Source organism: Festucalex cinctus, chromosome 19 (assembly GCF_051991245.1).
Source record: "Festucalex cinctus isolate MCC-2025b chromosome 19, RoL_Fcin_1.0, whole genome shotgun sequence".
NCBI lineage: Eukaryota > Metazoa > Chordata > Actinopteri > Syngnathiformes > Syngnathidae > Festucalex > Festucalex cinctus.
Genome location: NC_135429.1, coordinates 3,521,530 through 3,537,949, shown reverse-complemented (window position 1 = coordinate 3,537,949; position 16,420 = coordinate 3,521,530). Strand labels below are relative to the sequence as shown.

Below are 16,420 nucleotides of genomic sequence, written 5' to 3'. Positions count from 1 at the left end.
GCACCGGTATTGCATATTTAAATGGCTCGACAAAAGTCAACTTTCTGTTTGAAAAATTAATGTAAAAATGAATGAGGGCCACTCCGAGTGTGGGTAAGGACAAACCTGATCTTAAGTTAAACATCCAATGGAGATAAATAAGTCAAAGTGAATGCACTTGATTAGCATAGCAGCAATGCCTTTATTATAATCCCACAAGCCAGTGGGAGGAGCTTGTTATGACAAGGTGACCTTTGACAACCATTTGACAAAATCAAAACAAAAAGCACTGAGGTTTGGCATTTTGTGCGTGTGCGTGCGTGCGCTACATAAGTGGACGAGTTTAAAGCAGGATGCAGTCAGAGTCTTTTTCTCTTCTTCTGGCCCCTCTTGGCTGTTGTGACCCCTGACCTCTCACCTAAAAAAGGATGCGAATTTGACTGAAAAGTTCTTGTAAGACCCCGACAGAATGGTGAGCGTGCGCTGTTGCCACGGTTACCTGCGGGGCCGCGGGTTGTGGTCCTTGTTGCTGTTGGTATTCTTCCTGCTGCAACTGCCGGGCCAGCTCCAGGTCGCTGAGGGGCCCCGAGGCCCCCCCGCCACTCTCCTGCTGCAGGGACACCGCCACCAGATAGTCCTGATATATAAATATTACACACACACACACACACACACACACACACACACACACATACATATTTTTTTGTTTGTTTTTGGCCTCTCTCATGAGTGGGAGTTTCCTTAAAACATCGAAAACAAGTCTGGAAGAGGACCCAAACGTGGACTACAACTATGAAGGACCAAAATCAACATAAATAAGTGACTAAAACTGAAAATAAAAACGGATATAAAAATATATATATATATATAATTCAAAAACTATATCCAAAAAATAAAAATGGAAATTAAAAAAATATATCCAAAAAATAAATATAAATGGAAATAAAAAGAACAAAAAAATATAATATACATACATAAATAAATACATTTGATTTAATTTTTGAATTATATTTTTTAATATCAGTTTTTATTTTCAGTTTATTTTAATGCACTTATTTATTTAGTCATTTACTTTATTTATTTGTGTATTTAGTCATTTGTTTATTTTGAATTTTGGTAGTTTTGGTCCATAGTTCTGCCAAGTCGAAATGATATTTAAATGAGGGGGCGGTCCTAAGCGTGACTTGGGTTGGCTCCACCAATGACGGGCAGTTTGCAACGATGCGGAGTCCAACCCAAGACACGCTTAGTGCTTGAATATATATATAAGTATGGGCCAAAACTACAAAATTAAAAATAAATAAATGACTAAAAGTGAAAATTAAAACGGATTTAAAAAACATAATTCAAAAATTAAATACAAATGTATTTATCAATGTATATATATTATTTCCATTTTTTGGGGCATAGAATTTTCAAATTATATTTTTTATATCTGGTTTTATTTTCACTTTTAGTCATTTATTTATTTATTTAGTCATTCATTTTTATTTTGAATTTTGGCAGTTTTGGTCCTCCATATACAACAAGTCTAAAATAAAATTTTAGGAAATACAAAATATATCAAATATAAACAAATATAAACAAATATATATATATATATATATATATATATATATATATATATATATATATACACAAATATATTTGGAAAAAAAATAAATAAATAATACACAAAATGTTCAAATAAGTCTGACACATGAGCGCCTCGCCGTCCGCTACCTGGTCAATCTGCCGCTGCTGCTGCTGGTCGCAGGGCGGCGGCGGCGGCGAGGGAGCGCCGGCAGGTTCGGCGGCGGCGACGGCGGCCGCATCCCTCTGACGAGGGTGACACAAGCGGAAGTTGGAGTCGCAGAAGTTTCCGTCCCCTTCTACGTTGTGAAGAGACTCCCACACCAGACCTTGCTCGTGCAGGAAGCCCTGGTCTGTCACCAGCAGGTACAGGTGGCCCTAACACACACAAAAAAAAAAAACCGAAGGACACCTTTCAAACTGGAATCAAGCGGGCTTCAAAAATGACAAACGCACAGAAGGAAATGTTGCCTCATGACAAGAACCGTCAACGAGGGTTCAAACTGTCGACCGACATCTTTGAAGCGACCCTGACAGAAAATCAAAGGTCTGCTCGACAGCATTTACCGCTTGTTTCCAAACATGACATTTGGTGAAAAGGTGAGCGTGCGTGCGCGTGTGGCGCCACCTTGTGTTTGATCATGGTACTGAAGTGGTTGTTCCGGAAGAAGACGCACATTTCGCCCTCTTTGGCGGCGGCGTTGAGCTCGCACAGGCCGTGATACGACAGCTGGGTGGCCGTCGTCTCCAGGAAGTGCTCCGCCGCCAGACCTCAAACAACAGAACGCGAAACATAAGTGGATAGCCGATAGGCCAGGACTTTTGAGGTCGCGAAGCGGCCATATTGCTCCTCCCAAGAAACCTTTCTTGCCATGCCATCGATACATTTACAGGATCCAAATTGGAGAATATTTAACTTTTATATTCAATTGAATATTTATTTTCTTATATTGGAGAAAATTGGCTCCATTGTTGATGACTTATTGAGCAATTACTTGGTGGGCCACTAGAGGGAGCACCTCATAAAAGTGGCGGGGAAATGGACGCAAGACTTCAGGCGAAGAAGACTCATGAGCTTAGTTTTCATTATATATATATATATATATATATATATATATATATATATATATATAATTTATTGTAATAATAATAATAATAATTATTATTATTATTATTTTAGTTATTTATTATTTGTATTATTATTGTAATTTATCGGTGTAATAATAATTATTTATTATTATTATTATTATTTATTATTTACTTTTATTTATTGAAATTTATTATTATTTTATTGGTATTTTTTATTTATTTTTATTATTATTATTATTATTATATAATAAAATGTTCAAAATTTTTGCCCAAATGGCGTCACCGCGTGGGCGGGGAGGAGCCTCACGCGTCGTCACCTGCGATTTCCCGCCCTACGGCGCGCACGTCCGTGTTACCTTCGCTGACTTGCGTGCTGTCAGTCGAGTGTTTGTAGTCGATGATCTTCTCCACCAGCTGGTTGTAACTCAGTTTGCCCACGGCGGCCGCCATCTCCGGACTCTGCGCACGCACGCATGCACGATAGTCAACAGCGGATTGCGGAGGTGGGCGGGGCTGGCGGAGGTCACCTGGGGGTCAACCAGCCACCCGTGGTAGAGCGGGATGTCCAGCAGGTCGAAGACGATGCACTCGGGCGTGTACTCGAAGTCTGTGACGGCCGTGAAGCGCACGTTGACATCCAGGCCCGTCGACAGTTTGGGCAGCACCGCCATGGCGTCGCTCACGTTCTGAAACGCCCACGCCGCTGTGATGTCATCGCCATATTTACACAACGTTGTCTTCCTTCATTTTGTGCGTACCTGCTGGAAGTTGAGCTCCATCCCGTCCGTCTTTTCTCTCGGCGCAACCGACAGCACGCACTCGCCTGCGTACGTACGCACACGTCAGTCACATGATGGCGATGATGTCACGGCAACGTCATCGGCGGCGGCTTACCCAGGTGAGCCATCAGGTCCTCTGTGGTGACAACTTCAGTCTGAGCCGGGAGCTTTGCCTACACACACACACAGACACGTCAAGACGCGCACACACAATGCGTCGTTTTGGCGCGTTTACCTTCCAGCGAAGGAAGAGTATGTTCATGATGGCCAGCAGGGGGCAGGGTCCGTTGTCGCTCTGGGTGATGATGGGCGTCTTCTTTTCCTTCCAGGTGATCCACTTGACCAGGTAATACGTCGCCGACGAGGCGCCGGCCGGAGCCTCGGCGGCAGTGGCGGCGCCCCCTTTGGACGGGAGGGCAATTACAGGTCACGACTTGATTGTCCTGCCACGTTCATTTTGTCTTTGTTTCTTAATGAGGTTTACTCCGGTGAAAAACATGTGTTGACAAAATTATTTCTGTTCAGTTTTTGTTGACAAAATTAACACTACCTGCCACCTGCTCGTCCTTCAGATTCGCCGCCTCATTGGCCCGCGAGCTTCCCTCCGCCCCCAACGACGGCGACAAGATGTCGTCCGCCACTTCTGAGCTTCCTGCCGCCGCCGTCGCCGTCCCCTCACAGAGATCCAGACTGGGAATGGAGAAGGACGCCGAGTCGCTGGACTCGCGCAGCTCGTCTGAACTGTCGGCTGTCGCCAAAGACGAACTCTCCACCGCCTCAGATTCGGGCCCTAAAATGAACGGCGACGAAACTGAAATGTGTTAACAAAATGGCTGACAGAAGCGTAACCACGAAAACAAGCAAGGCTCACCCGTGACTCCGCCCCCTGGCGCGTCGTCTTCCGCATCATTGCGCGTCGATCCACTTTCCAACGCTGCTGGCTCCGCCCCTTCCTCCCGAGCGGCCCCACCGGTGGTGGGCTGGCCCGTGACCTCTGACCCTGCCGTCGCCGCGGTTACGAGACATTCCTTGGCGGCAGCGGCTGTCGGAGGGAGCGACGCGGCGTCGACGTCGTCGGGCGCCGGCTCGGAGGCGGACATGTTGTTGTTGTTGTTGTGATGACGAAGATGATGATGATGATGATGAAGATGAAGATGAGGGGTCAGTCCCAAGGGTGACTCAGCACACGACGTCCTCACGAGTCGCTGTCAATCACTCCTGGCGCTGACATGGTTCGATGAAAACGAAAAGGCAGTCTGAGGAGACGCAGACGTGGGGCAAATATTCTGTCGGAACCACGAAAAAAGGTTAAATGTCCACAAAATGCGTCGAAGAAATATAGAAGGATGAAAATCCCCTGTGACATTTTTGTGGCTATGTAAGAAACTTACCTATGTGACAATCCACATGTTGTGACAAAAGAGCGGAGGCGGGAGTTGCATTCCTGCACCAGAAGACAAACATGTTGTCTCTTTTGCAATCAAAACATCAAACATTACATTATGTGAAACACTTTGCGTTCGATGCTTTATTAAACCCCTTTTTACTTGCTACTACACACAAAACATGTAAAATATTGTTTTTAATGGCGAAGTACCATTCAACTTATGTTAAAATATGCGAACTTACAGTTCAGACGACCGCCAGCTGACGTGACATAGTACAAAAACAAACTTTACGCTCGCCAAAGCGGAACTAGCTTAGCTGCACATGCTAAGTCTTGCGTCACGACACCTGTTTACCTTCCAAACCACGCCCACCAACGTCGGCGAGGCTCACATCCGTAGCCAGGCTAACTCGTTAGCTTGTTGGAAAAGGAAAAGACGAGGCGGACACAATCACAAATGTTGACAAGCTTTGGGTTGTAGATGACTTCTAGCACGTTTAGTTAACGGGCACATGACTTTAAAAAAATGAAAGCATTAAGTCGAAGTTTGTTACCTTTTTAGCGACCTAACGCTCTGCAATGTTAATTTGTTGACAGTTGCTCAGTGGGCGGAGCTTGACTTGAACGATCTTTTAATGGCATAATCTTGATTGTAGCATGTATAGAAAAGAAACAAACGAAACTTGTGCACTGATCCAGTGTGTGGCGTGGACGGAAAATAAACAAAATTGAGAAATGAGTCAGCAGGTGGCAGCACTTGCTCATCACATTTCAAATTAAATTTTTTATTTTCTGGGGGGCAATTTTTTTTAACCTTCTTGCGTAGCAGCAACTGGCAAATTTTGTATAACTATTACATTTTCTTCTTCAAGGTGCATTAATTGCAAAATACTATAATCCCCGGGAAATTTAATAGTCACTTAAATATAATTGTGAAATTTTCTACAGGAAGTGACGTTTCAGGTAGCATGCCGGCCACGCACTCGCCGTACTAAACACACGTCAACACACAGATACATTTTTGATTGGCACTTGAGCATAACAGCATGCGCGCGTTATTAGCACTTTTTACGCTGTTTTTCAAACAAAAATCCTTTTGGGCGCTTCTGGTAATCGGCGCATGCACAAGGTAACAAGACCCTCAGCTGTCGTAAACCGACTAACTCTGTCGCAACAAACAGGCGACGTTCTGTATTTACTTTTTTTATTTTTTATAAAGATTTTGACTTATTTTTGCAAACACTCAACGCCTGCCAGAATAAAAAGGCTGAGAGGACTTTGAATATATGTGCGAAATAAGATTTAAGTTATATGGAAAAAAAGTGACATTTTATTTTCATGAATAAATTTTTGTTTTGTATTATGAGTGTTGTATCGACCTGACATGCACTGATCGCTGCGATGTTTGTTAGTCTGCAACAGTTGTTCAATAAAGCATAAAAAAAACAGTTTATATATATATATACCCAATGACCCAATGATTTTTGTTTTCTTCAAATAATCTTAATTGAATCACACAAGTACAGAAAAGTTGACCTGAAATGAACAAACTGGAAACCTTAAGTATCACTATACTATTTATAGTTTTCAGAGCCTTTTTGTTTCGAGTCTAAATGCTAAAATAGTTATAAATAAATAAAAAGAATAAATAGAAAAGAAAATTAGCACAAAGTGTTAGCAAATTAATAATGAAAAAGACATCCTCATGGAAATACTTTCTAAAAAAAAAAAAAACAGGATTCGTTTGTGTGTGTTCAGACCTGCACAAAAGGTTCGCACCAGCGTGGGAAACGAACTCTGGTCCGTTTAAAGCGGACCAAACAGTGCAGGTCTGAATACACCCTAAATTGCACTAATAAACTAGCCACCAGAGGGTGCTAAAACTGCACAAATGGAAATCAACCTGACTTTTTTTTTTTTTTCTTTTTTTTTTACATTTGTTCCCTTTAAATATTGTGAACATGACGACGACGATATTGTGGCAGTTTTAATATCACAATATCACGATATTGCCCTTATCGTTACATCCCTAATTATATTATAATTATAATTAATAATTATTAATAATTAAGTAAACTATATTATTTTATAAATAAAACACATTTTGAAATCTTCATAAATCCTTTTTGTATGTTGTGAAGCAAATTAGCACAAATTATTAGCAAATTAATAATGAAAAAGACATCCTCATGGAAATACTTTCTAAAAGAAAAAAGGAAAGAAAAAATTTCAACAAAGTCCAACTAAGTTCAAATGTATTGACGGCGGTGCGGAATTCCAGATGTGATACTCTAAAATCAAAAAAATAAAAAAATAAAAAAAAGAGGAATCATTGCTGATCTTAGAGGACACACTAAAGAATTAATCAATTTCTGAACAGTATATGACAAAGTATTTGTTTACATTCCTTTTCCTACAATCACTTTTGTGTACTTTGTTTAAGAACATTCAGAAAAATATTTTGAATATGTCTGGGGGAGGGGGGGGAGCATTGATAAAGTATTTTCTATTTGTCACTAAACTTTGTCCTAATTGTGTCCTTTGTTTACACAAAACACAAAAACACTTAAAGGTAAAAATTTGATTGAGAAATTAATTAATTAAATGTAATTTAATTTATTATTTATTATATTATTACATTATTACATTATTACATTATTACATTATTATATGATTTATAATATTATTAGTTATTATTTATGTATTATCATTATTAATTTAATTTAATTAAAAAATATATATATATATATATATATATATACGATAATTTTCAAAAGTATAAATAATGATATTGGTATCAGCGATACTTGATAAAATTTGCAGTATCGCTCACCACTATATTTCACGGAATGCATCCACGGAAGAGTTTGTTCGACTGAGCCTGGCGGCCATGTTGGCCAGAGCACACACAGCAAGGGAAGCAAACGAAGGCCTCTGATTGGACGAGGCACTTGAAACCTGATCCGTGACTTCCTCTTTTCTTCCACTTCCTCCTTGCACGTGTTTGCGCCTGTCTGACATTTTACGGCGTGTCACGCACACACACACTAGCAGATGGTTGGCCCCTCCCACACAGGTGAGGTGTCAGAGTCCACCCAGCGATGATGTCATCAGGTGAGACGGCACTTTCCCGTCTGACTTGACGACTAAAGACCAGTTGCTGCGTGAATATTATTATTATTATTATTATTCCCTTGTTCTTTACCCCTTTTTTTTTTTTTTTACATTTAACATTTTCAAAAAGACTCGACACACCTGACGGAGCACACAGGTAAGTTACCTGTGTGTGAAGGTTTATGTGTGTTTGTTTGTGACGTCCGCGTGTGTGTTTAGGTTTTATGGAGTCAACATGTCAACCGTGACGACAACTTCCAGGCCGAGTGAAGCGGCGGGTCATGTGACACTCTCCTCTACCTGCCCGGTCCCCTCATTAGGTACATGCCGGGATAACGCGCGCGCACACACACTGAAATAAAATGACCAGCATTATTGTTGGAATATGAAAGTTGTGTGTCGCGTTTTGTCAGACTCGCAGGAATGCAGCGTCGCCGCGGCAACGGCGGACACCGCCGACTCGGCAGGTGAGAAAGAAACGCACGCGCGTTTGACCCCGTTGACCTCATTTGTTGGTCTCTTCTTGCTTGTGAGGAAGAGGAGGGTGAGCTGGATTGTGAGGAAGAGCGCAAAGTTGAGGAGGAAGAAGAGCGCGACGAGGAAACGACACGTCACTTACCGTCTTCTCTTTTGTCACCAGGTGACGTCAACGACTCCTCACTAAATTTCTGTTGACGTAGCTAGCCTAATGCTAACTAGCAATGCTAATGAATAGCATCGATATTTCACCACAACCGTCTTGTTTTTTTTATCCTTTCCAAAAAAATGTAGCTATTCTTGCCGTTTACTGCACCAATCGCAGTAGTTGTGAATGTCTTCTTTGCTTTGCGTCTTCATGAATGCGTTACACTGCCCCCCAGTGTAACGCCGCCCACCAGAAGGAATGGCAATGAATTCATGCATCTGAATGCACAAACTACCGAATTGTGGAACGGCTATTATGGCATGACTTGAGATAAGGGGTTGTGGTTTTGAGTTATGACGCTCATACCTCAATCAAAAAATATACTTCTGTGCTGTCATTTCCTGTCCACAGAGCGTCCGGTCACACTGGAGCTGTCGTCGTGTGGCGGAGGAGGAATGGAGAGGAGGCGGAAGGTTCTGGTCGCCCCGACGCTCAGCGTGTCTTTAGGTCAGAACTGCACAAACAAAAACAAAAAAAAGAAAACCAAATCAATCGGACAAGACATATTTACAAGATAATTTAAACTCCAACATCTGATACTAGTTTTACTCATTCAAGCCATTCAAGAGGTCAGCCAGGGCAATGTTGCAACAAGCTCTTTTTGCCAGTGTTTTCAACAGGAATGTGAATATTGATGAAACTTAGCTACATTCTAATGCTAATGGCTGCAAAATGGAAACAGATACAAATATACTTTTTTTCCTCATGAAAGAAAAAACTGTAATCTTTCTTTTTGTAGGTTCCATGTTTTTATAGTAAGAGAACACAATGTTCTGTGGGCCTTGCAAAATCTGTTTCTTCAATGAAAATGGCTGAGTCAGTGAGTTAATGCCATCCATCCATTTTCTTGACCGCTTATTCCTCACAAGGGTCGCGGGGGCTGCTGGCGCCTATCTCAGCTGGCTCTGGGCAGTAGGCGGGGGACACCCTGGACTGGTTGCCAGCCAATCGCAGGGCACACAGAGACAAACAACCATCCACACTCACACGCACACCTAGGGACAATTCGGAGCGCCCAATTAACCTGCCACGCATGTCTTTGGAATGTGGGAGGAGACCGGAGTACCCGGAGAAGACCCACGCGGGCACGGGGAGAACATGCAAACTCCACCCAGGAAGGTCCGAGCCTGGACTCGAACCGGAGACCTCAGAACTGGGAAGCGGATGTGCTAACCTCAGTGAGTTAATGCTAACCTATAATTCCAAACACTACAGATGGGCTAATGGAAATTAGCATTGATGATGTGGTTGCTAATAATCAGCTATTTAAAAATAATTCCTCAGACGTGATCTTTTGAAAAGACAAATAAGGTATTAAAGGTATTAAAAACACCAAAATGTTCACCTCATCTAATCTGACAAAAAAATCGCAATGCTGATGGGAATTAGCATTGATGTAATTATGTGGTTGCTAATAATCGGCTAAATCAGGATCAGCGACATGCTAACCCGCTGGCCTGTTCTCAAAATAAAGCCTTAGTTGTGGGACATCGTAATTTCCAAGGACTCGTAAAAGTGATCGTTTGAAAAGACAAATGAATTAAACAAAACAAAGTTTCACGGTACTACAACACCAAAATGTTCATGTCATTTTGTCTGACAGACGTCTGGTAGCTTAATGCTAACGTGAACGCAAGCTAATGGAAATTAGCATTGATGTCCTTATGTGTTTGCTAATAATCAGCTAAATCAACATTAGTGACATGTTAGCCCACTGGCCTGTTCTAAAAATAAAAATAATGACCTCAGTGATGGGACATTGTAATTTCCAAGGACTTGATCGTTTGAAAAGACAAATCAATCCGACAGAACAAAGTTCAGAGGTTTTAAAACACCAAAATGTTCACGTCATTTTATCTCACAAAAGTATGCTAGTTGAATGCTAATGTGAACGCATGCTAATGTACATTAGCTTGCTATCTGCTTCAACATGTATGTATTATCATTTTTAATCATTGTGCTCGATCTTTTTTTTGGACTACCTGTGAAGCGTCTTTGAGTACCTTGAAAAGCGCTATACAAAATAAATGTATTATTATTATAATATTATTATTATGATTATAGTTTCCTAGGACTCTTGAGCAAATATGTTGGTGAGCTTATACGTTGAGCTGACGCGTCGCTGGTGTTCAGGTCGCAGCGAGTCGGGCGACTTCCATTCGGCCTTCCTGTCGCCGTCTCCCGGGGACGAGGACGACGACTGCGGTCTGGACTTGGACTTGGACGCCCTGGAGACGCCCTCGGACAGCGAGTCCCTTCGCTTCCCCGTCGACGACCCGGATTTGGAAGGTGAGAGAGGTCGCAGAGCAGCCCGGCAAGTGACGGACGGGCGGGACCGTGCCAGCATCTATTTTTTAATGCTTTGGAACTGCAAAAAAAAATAAAAAATGCACATAATTACTACTTTCCTAGTAGCCAGAGCAATCCATAGTGACCTTTCAACATTGCCTCGATTAAAGGAAGACCAATGACAGCTTGCTATATATTTTAAGGAACGCTTATTTCTTTCTTTCTTTCTTTCTTTCTTTCTTTCTTTCTTTCTTTCTTTCTTTCTTATTTATTTATTTTTAAGAAAAGTCCAAATATAGTGATTAAATGTTTTTAGGGCATTTATATATATATATATATATATATATATATATATATATATATATATATATATATATATATATATATATATATATATATATATATATATATATATATAATACATTATTATTATTATTATTATAATAATAATAATAATAATAATAATAATAATGTATTATATATATATATATATATAATACATTATTATTATTATTATTATTATTATTATTACCCGCGACCCTTGTGAGGAATAAGCGGTCAAGAAGATGAATGAATGAATGAATGAATGAATTATTATTATTATATTACGATTATTATTATTATTATTCTAATTATATATTAATGTATATAATATATATTTTATTTAGGGATGTAACGCACTTGTACTTTGTCTATTTTTTCTTTTTTTATAGAACCATTTGTATTATGATGGTAAAATTTGCGCACAGAAAAGTCTGCATTATTACATACCTCATCTTCTTTTTGACATAAAAAAAAAATGCTATCAAAATGTAAACTGTTACGATGGTAAGTTCTAATTTTTTTTTCTATACTTCATTCTTGAGTGCAGATGAGTCGCGGGGGCGTGGCCTGGCCTCCAGCCGCGGCTCAGCGGCGGAGGCGGAGCCCGCGGGCCTGATGGGAGCGCTTGAGCGCGAGGACGTGGTGGACAGCCGGGGCACCAGGTGGCGCTGCTTCTCCGCCGGACCCGGACCGGCACCGCACGACGGACGCGTCAACATGAGCGTGCTGCAACCGTTCCTCAGGGTTCTGTCGCACGGCGGTATACGCACGCACGCGCACATCATGTCATCTTTCACCTGGCTGGCTCCTCACCTGAATTGCCTCCTCAGGTTACTATGGCGACGGGATGAATGACATAATCGTGTTTTCCTCTTGTTACCTGCCCGAGAACACGCTGGAAAATTATCGCTATGTGATGGACAACCTGTTCAGGTAAGACGCTCACACACACACACACATACACATACACATTATGCACCTGTCTTTGTGTGTGCGCATGTTTCAGGTACTTAGTGGGCACGTTGGAGCTGATGGTGCGCGAAAACTACGTGATTGTTTATCTTTGTGCCGGCGGTCATAAGGACAAACTGCCAGCGATCGGCTGGCTCAAGGAATGTTACCACACCATCGCGTGGAGGTCAGCACACGCACACATTTGACTTCCTTTTCATTAGTTTGAGTTAGTTTCAGTATTCGTTTTTTTTTTTTTTTTTAATGCGTATTACCAGTATGGTTATTTATTTATTTATCTTTTATTAATGTAACTTTTTTTATTTTAGTTTTATTTTTTGTTAGTTTTTATTTTATTTTATGTATTTAACATTTTTTTTAATTTTAGTTTCATTTTTTTAGTTTTGTAAATATAAAATGTAGCTTCAGTTGTCGTTTTTTAAAAGGCATTTTCATTTTTATTTTATTTTATTTGTTTAACACTTTTTTTTTTAATTTTAGTTGTATTTTTTTGTTAGTTTTGTAAACATAAAATGTAGTTTCAGTTTTCATTTTTTAAAAGCCATTTTCATTTTTATTTTATTTTATTTATTTAACAATTCTTCTTAATTTTAGTTTTAGTTTTTGTTAGTTTTGTAAACATAAAATATAGTTTCAGTTAGTTTTCATTTTTTTAAAAGGCATTTTCATTTTTATTTATGTATTTATTTTATTTCTATTTTATGTATTTAACATTTTTTTTATTTTAGTTTTAGGTTTTTGTTAGTTTGTAAACATATAATGTAGTTTCAGTTAGTTTTCATTTTTTAAAAGGCATTTTATTTTTTTTATTTTTTTTATTTTTTTTATTTTATGTATTTAACATTTTTTTGTTTAGTTTTATTTTTTGTTAGTTTTATAAACACAAATTGTAGTTTCATTTAGTTTACGTTTTTTTTTTAAGCGCTTTCGTTTTTATTTTATTTCGTTAACGAAATTGTTATTTTGAATTTTAGTTTTTCCGTTAGTTTTAGAAAACTAAAAAAATAACCATGGCAGATGCACACGAAAGACAAAAAATAAAAAATAAAAAATACACCCGTGCGTTGCTTCGTTGTGTCTGGCAGAGGGCGTCAAAGCGCCGTTTAACCGGTTGAAATGGTCACGAACTCCCCGCCCACATCCTTTCAAAATGAGGCGGCCATTTTCTAACGTCATTGGAATGTGCAAGATGCAATGACGTAACTAACGTCGTGACTAACAGCCACCACGAGTCGATTTATCATTTTGGTGACTGATGATGACTCAAACAATAACGTAAAACAAAATGGTGGCGTTTGGTGTCCGTTTGTTGGCTTGTTTGTGCGCAGATTGAGGAAGAATCTGAAAGGCGTGTTCGTGGTTCACCCCACTTGGTCCATCAAAGCGCTCATCACCATCATCAAACCCTTCATCAGGTCAGCTCCTCGCCGTCGCACACAAAAAATAAAATAAAATTAAATTAAAAAAATGAATGAATTAATTAAAAAAAAAAAAAGTCAACATGACTAGCTGTTGCGCGTCATGGAAGTTGACTTCCTGTCCCGCCTACCTCCTCCTCCTCAGTTCAAAGTTCAGCAGGAAGCTGGAGTTCGTCGGCAACCTTCGGGAGCTTTCGGCTCGGCTGCCCACTCAGCACGTGCACATCCCCGAATGCGTCGCAACGTGAGTCCGCGAGGAAGAGGATGCTCGAGAATGATGAAGATGATGATGAGCGACGACGAGAAGGATGATGTTGATGATGAGAAAGAGGATAAAAGATGATGATACTGATGAAGATAATGATAATATAATGATGAAGATGATTGTCCATAATAAGGATGATGATGATGATGATGATAAAAAATGATTAGGATAAAAATGTTAAGGTTGATGATGAAGACGAGGATCATCAAAGACGACGACGACTTGTGATATTTTATTTTCTCCCCCGCAGGTACGACAACAGTCTGCTCAGTTGACCTCGTCGTCACGGCGATTTCCACAGTCTGCTCAGTTGACCTCGTCGTCACGGCGATTTCCTCGGCACGTCCCGTTTTCACGCTCCCAAGCGCACAAAGATGGCAGACATGACCTCCTCTGAGTTGAAAGGTCACGCGTGGATGGATGGATGCTGGCCACCGGTCCGCTCACGCCATCCTCCGTGACTTTTGATTTCCTTTTGTCATCACTCAATCAATAATTCTTGTCTTTATTCTTCTCTCCCTCACATCAACCGCAATTTGCTAAAAAAAATAAATAAATAATGAATCACATGACTTCAATAGTTAACTCACAATTAGTTGCAAATTTTGTACAAAAATGTACAATAAAACATTCTTTTGTCTAAGTTTTCATACGCTAATTAACATAAAATTGTGTGTATGTGTGTGTTGGGGGGGGGCGGGAGTTAAACTAATAGAAATATGGATGCATCTTTTAGTCATTGATGCAGTAATTTCATAATTCATAAAATTGAGTTAAAAAAAGATGTACTGTACTCTAAAAACGAGTTTGATATTGATTTGTGTTGGTCATTTTTCTGCCACTAGATGGCATAATTGCATTTGTAAGACATTGGTGACAGCTCAGTGCATTTTTCTTTTTAAATATTAAGAGCTAGCTAATCTTTAACATGAAGTAACTTGTGAAATTCTGCACATTTTAAAAATTGTAATACAAACGTGACCTTTATCTTCTTCACAAATATATACATTATTATTGTAAAATTGATAACTGCCCATTTTTTGACGCGGACGTGTCTTCTGCGTTGCGACTGGAATTCCCCCAGTACAGGGGCAGTCATTAAAAAAAATAGTGGTGTTAAAGGAACTTTAAATTAACTCAAAATTAACGCACTAATTTTGACACCCCTTATATATATATATATATATATATATATATATATATATATCTATATCACCCAATTTTAGAGAAAAAAAAACATCAAATATTCCAGGCCAGATGTTAAGAATAAATGTTAAAAGAATTAAAAGTAAAAATAATAATAATAATAATAATAGATTAAATAATTAAATTGAATTAATTAAATTATTAAGTAATTCATTTAAATTAAAAAATTAAAGTTCAAAAAGCCTTCCTATTCTTTTTATTTATTTATTTTTATTTTTTTTATTGCTGAAACAAAGAAGAAGGTTTTCTTCATTGATTAGACGGTTCCAAAAGTTGCTGATTGTGTCAGTGAATGGAGCAGCTAACTGTTACCTTCCTCATGTTTATGAAAGGCAGGAAACACTGCAGCCATTCATAGCACAGGAAAACGCCAGTTTGTGTGTGTGTCCAGGAAGGAGGCGGGCAGGAAGGAAGTGAGGAGGTCTGCTGAGGAAAGTCCGTAAACAGAAACAGAACACAAAGTGGCTTGTTTTTCCTCGTTAGCAAGCTAAACGCTATGGGCGCCCTCTACTGGTAGCACTGACCTGTATATATGACCCGTATATATGACTGGATATATGGCCAATAACCCATACGAGCCTGTGCAAACCGTTGAAGTCACAGGCGGGCCATCTTGTTACTCCCACCTCGCCAGCAGACGACTGTATAAATAAACAAGTTGTACAAGGCAAGTTGTAAAACGTCTTAAGTCCTCTTGTTTATGTTTAACAATTTAAAAACACCATAAATGATGCTATTTCTACTAAATACTGTCTCAAATATTCTCCAGCTTAGATACTGTAAATGTATCGGATTGTATGACGAGAAACGTTTCTTGGGAGGAGCAATATGGCCGCCTCCTGACCTCAAAAGTCTTGGCCTATCGGCTATCCAGTCATATAATATAGATCAGTGACTGGTATGCAAAACAATCACTGGATTGAATGCTCAAACTGGAGTGGCCTCAAATCGTTTTTCGCTAACGTATGAAATTGACCTTTGACCTGATTTTGAATCAACACTTGGGACTTAAACGTTGCTCGTTATATGCTTCGATTTGGGAGCGGTCGCGGGTCAATCACAACGAGACCAACGCGCATTTTTTTGATGGCTTATATCAAGCTCGCATGTTAGGCTAACACAGTTTTGAAACGCGAGAGGGAAAAACCCACATAATAAAAAGGCGAGAACATGCTAACTGCTAACCGGAAGGTCGAGATTCCAACACAGAACCTCCCGACTGTGAGGCACATATGCTAACCACTAGTCAACGTCCTGTCCAGACTTTGGTTTGACTTTTTAAACAAGCGCAAGCACTGAAACAAACTTTCATGATGTCATCACATGGTGAAAGCATCACAA

General features: G+C 39.7%; 2 protein-coding genes and 1 long non-coding RNA gene across 13 annotated transcripts; 1 reads left to right on the top strand and 2 right to left on the bottom strand.

Annotated features, from left to right (window-relative positions):
* Window positions 1-161: 161 nt before the first annotated feature.
* On the bottom strand, window positions 162-5,546 carry mindy1 (MINDY lysine 48 deubiquitinase 1). Of its 9 annotated transcripts, none has more exons than XM_077507737.1 (14): window positions 5,361-5,546; window positions 5,049-5,223; window positions 4,811-4,863; window positions 4,291-4,705; window positions 3,970-4,209; window positions 3,655-3,821; window positions 3,535-3,592; window positions 3,399-3,463; window positions 3,168-3,326; window positions 2,997-3,099; window positions 2,180-2,322; window positions 1,702-1,929; window positions 479-616; window positions 162-397 (listed from the first exon to the last, which is right to left on the bottom strand). In XM_077507737.1, exons 4-14 carry the CDS (start codon window positions 4,517-4,519, stop codon window positions 323-325), a joined length of 1,605 nt encoding a protein of 534 aa, XP_077363863.1. In that variant the 5' UTR covers window positions 4,520-4,705; window positions 4,811-4,863; window positions 5,049-5,223; window positions 5,361-5,546; the 3' UTR covers window positions 162-322. The 9 variants fall into 9 exon arrangements, with proteins under 9 accessions (XP_077363863.1, XP_077363865.1, XP_077363868.1 ...); XM_077507739.1 differs by having other exon boundaries at window positions 4,291-4,675; XM_077507742.1 differs by having other exon boundaries at window positions 4,291-4,643.
* Window positions 5,547-7,926: 2,380 nt separating this feature from the next.
* bnipl (BCL2 interacting protein like) lies at window positions 7,927-14,516 on the top strand. Of its 3 annotated transcripts, XM_077508022.1 has the most exons (13): window positions 7,927-8,077; window positions 8,140-8,240; window positions 8,334-8,387; window positions 8,459-8,560; window positions 8,957-9,052; window positions 10,739-10,894; window positions 11,766-11,978; window positions 12,049-12,151; window positions 12,225-12,356; window positions 13,519-13,605; window positions 13,754-13,852; window positions 14,124-14,149; window positions 14,189-14,516. In XM_077508022.1, the coding sequence occupies exons 2-12, from the start codon at window positions 8,156-8,158 to the stop codon at window positions 14,146-14,148; spliced, it is 1,152 nt and encodes a 383-aa protein (XP_077364148.1). In that variant the 5' UTR covers window positions 7,927-8,077; window positions 8,140-8,155; the 3' UTR covers window position 14,149; window positions 14,189-14,516. The 3 variants fall into 3 exon arrangements, with proteins under 3 accessions (XP_077364148.1, XP_077364147.1, XP_077364149.1); XM_077508021.1 differs by having other exon boundaries at window positions 14,124-14,516; XM_077508023.1 differs by lacking the exons at window positions 7,927-8,077; window positions 8,140-8,240; window positions 8,334-8,387; window positions 8,459-8,560; window positions 8,957-9,052 and adding an exon at window positions 9,071-9,783 and having other exon boundaries at window positions 14,124-14,516.
* LOC144007998 (uncharacterized) lies at window positions 13,898-15,609 on the bottom strand. Its single transcript, XR_013280520.1, has 3 exons — window positions 15,392-15,609; window positions 14,189-14,412; window positions 13,898-14,149 (listed from the first exon to the last, which is right to left on the bottom strand). It is a non-coding gene; the product is annotated as an uncharacterized LOC144007998 (long non-coding RNA).
* Window positions 15,610-16,420: the final 811 nt, after the last annotated feature.

Bases quoted from the DNA above. Each gene is read 5' to 3' on its own strand.
- mindy1 (XM_077507737.1), bottom strand. From the start codon at position 4,519: ATGTCCGCCTCCGAGCCGGCGCCCGACGACGTCGACGCCGCGTCGCTC. The intron at 3,593-3,654 runs GTAAACGCGCCA...GTGTGTGTGTAG, and splicing joins TACTCTTCCTTCGCTGGAAG to GCAAAGCTCCCGGCTCAGAC. The intron at 1,930-2,179 runs GTGGCGCCACAC...TGTGTGTGTTAG, and splicing joins GTACCATGATCAAACACAAG to GGCCACCTGTACCTGCTGGT.
- bnipl (XM_077508022.1), top strand. From the start codon at position 8,156: ATGTCAACCGTGACGACAACTTCCAGGCCGAGTGAAGCGGCGGGTCAT. The intron at 8,561-8,956 runs GTGACGTCAACG...TCCTGTCCACAG, and splicing joins GTCTTCTCTTTTGTCACCAG to AGCGTCCGGTCACACTGGAG. The intron at 9,053-10,738 runs GTCAGAACTGCA...GCTGGTGTTCAG, and splicing joins GACGCTCAGCGTGTCTTTAG to GTCGCAGCGAGTCGGGCGAC.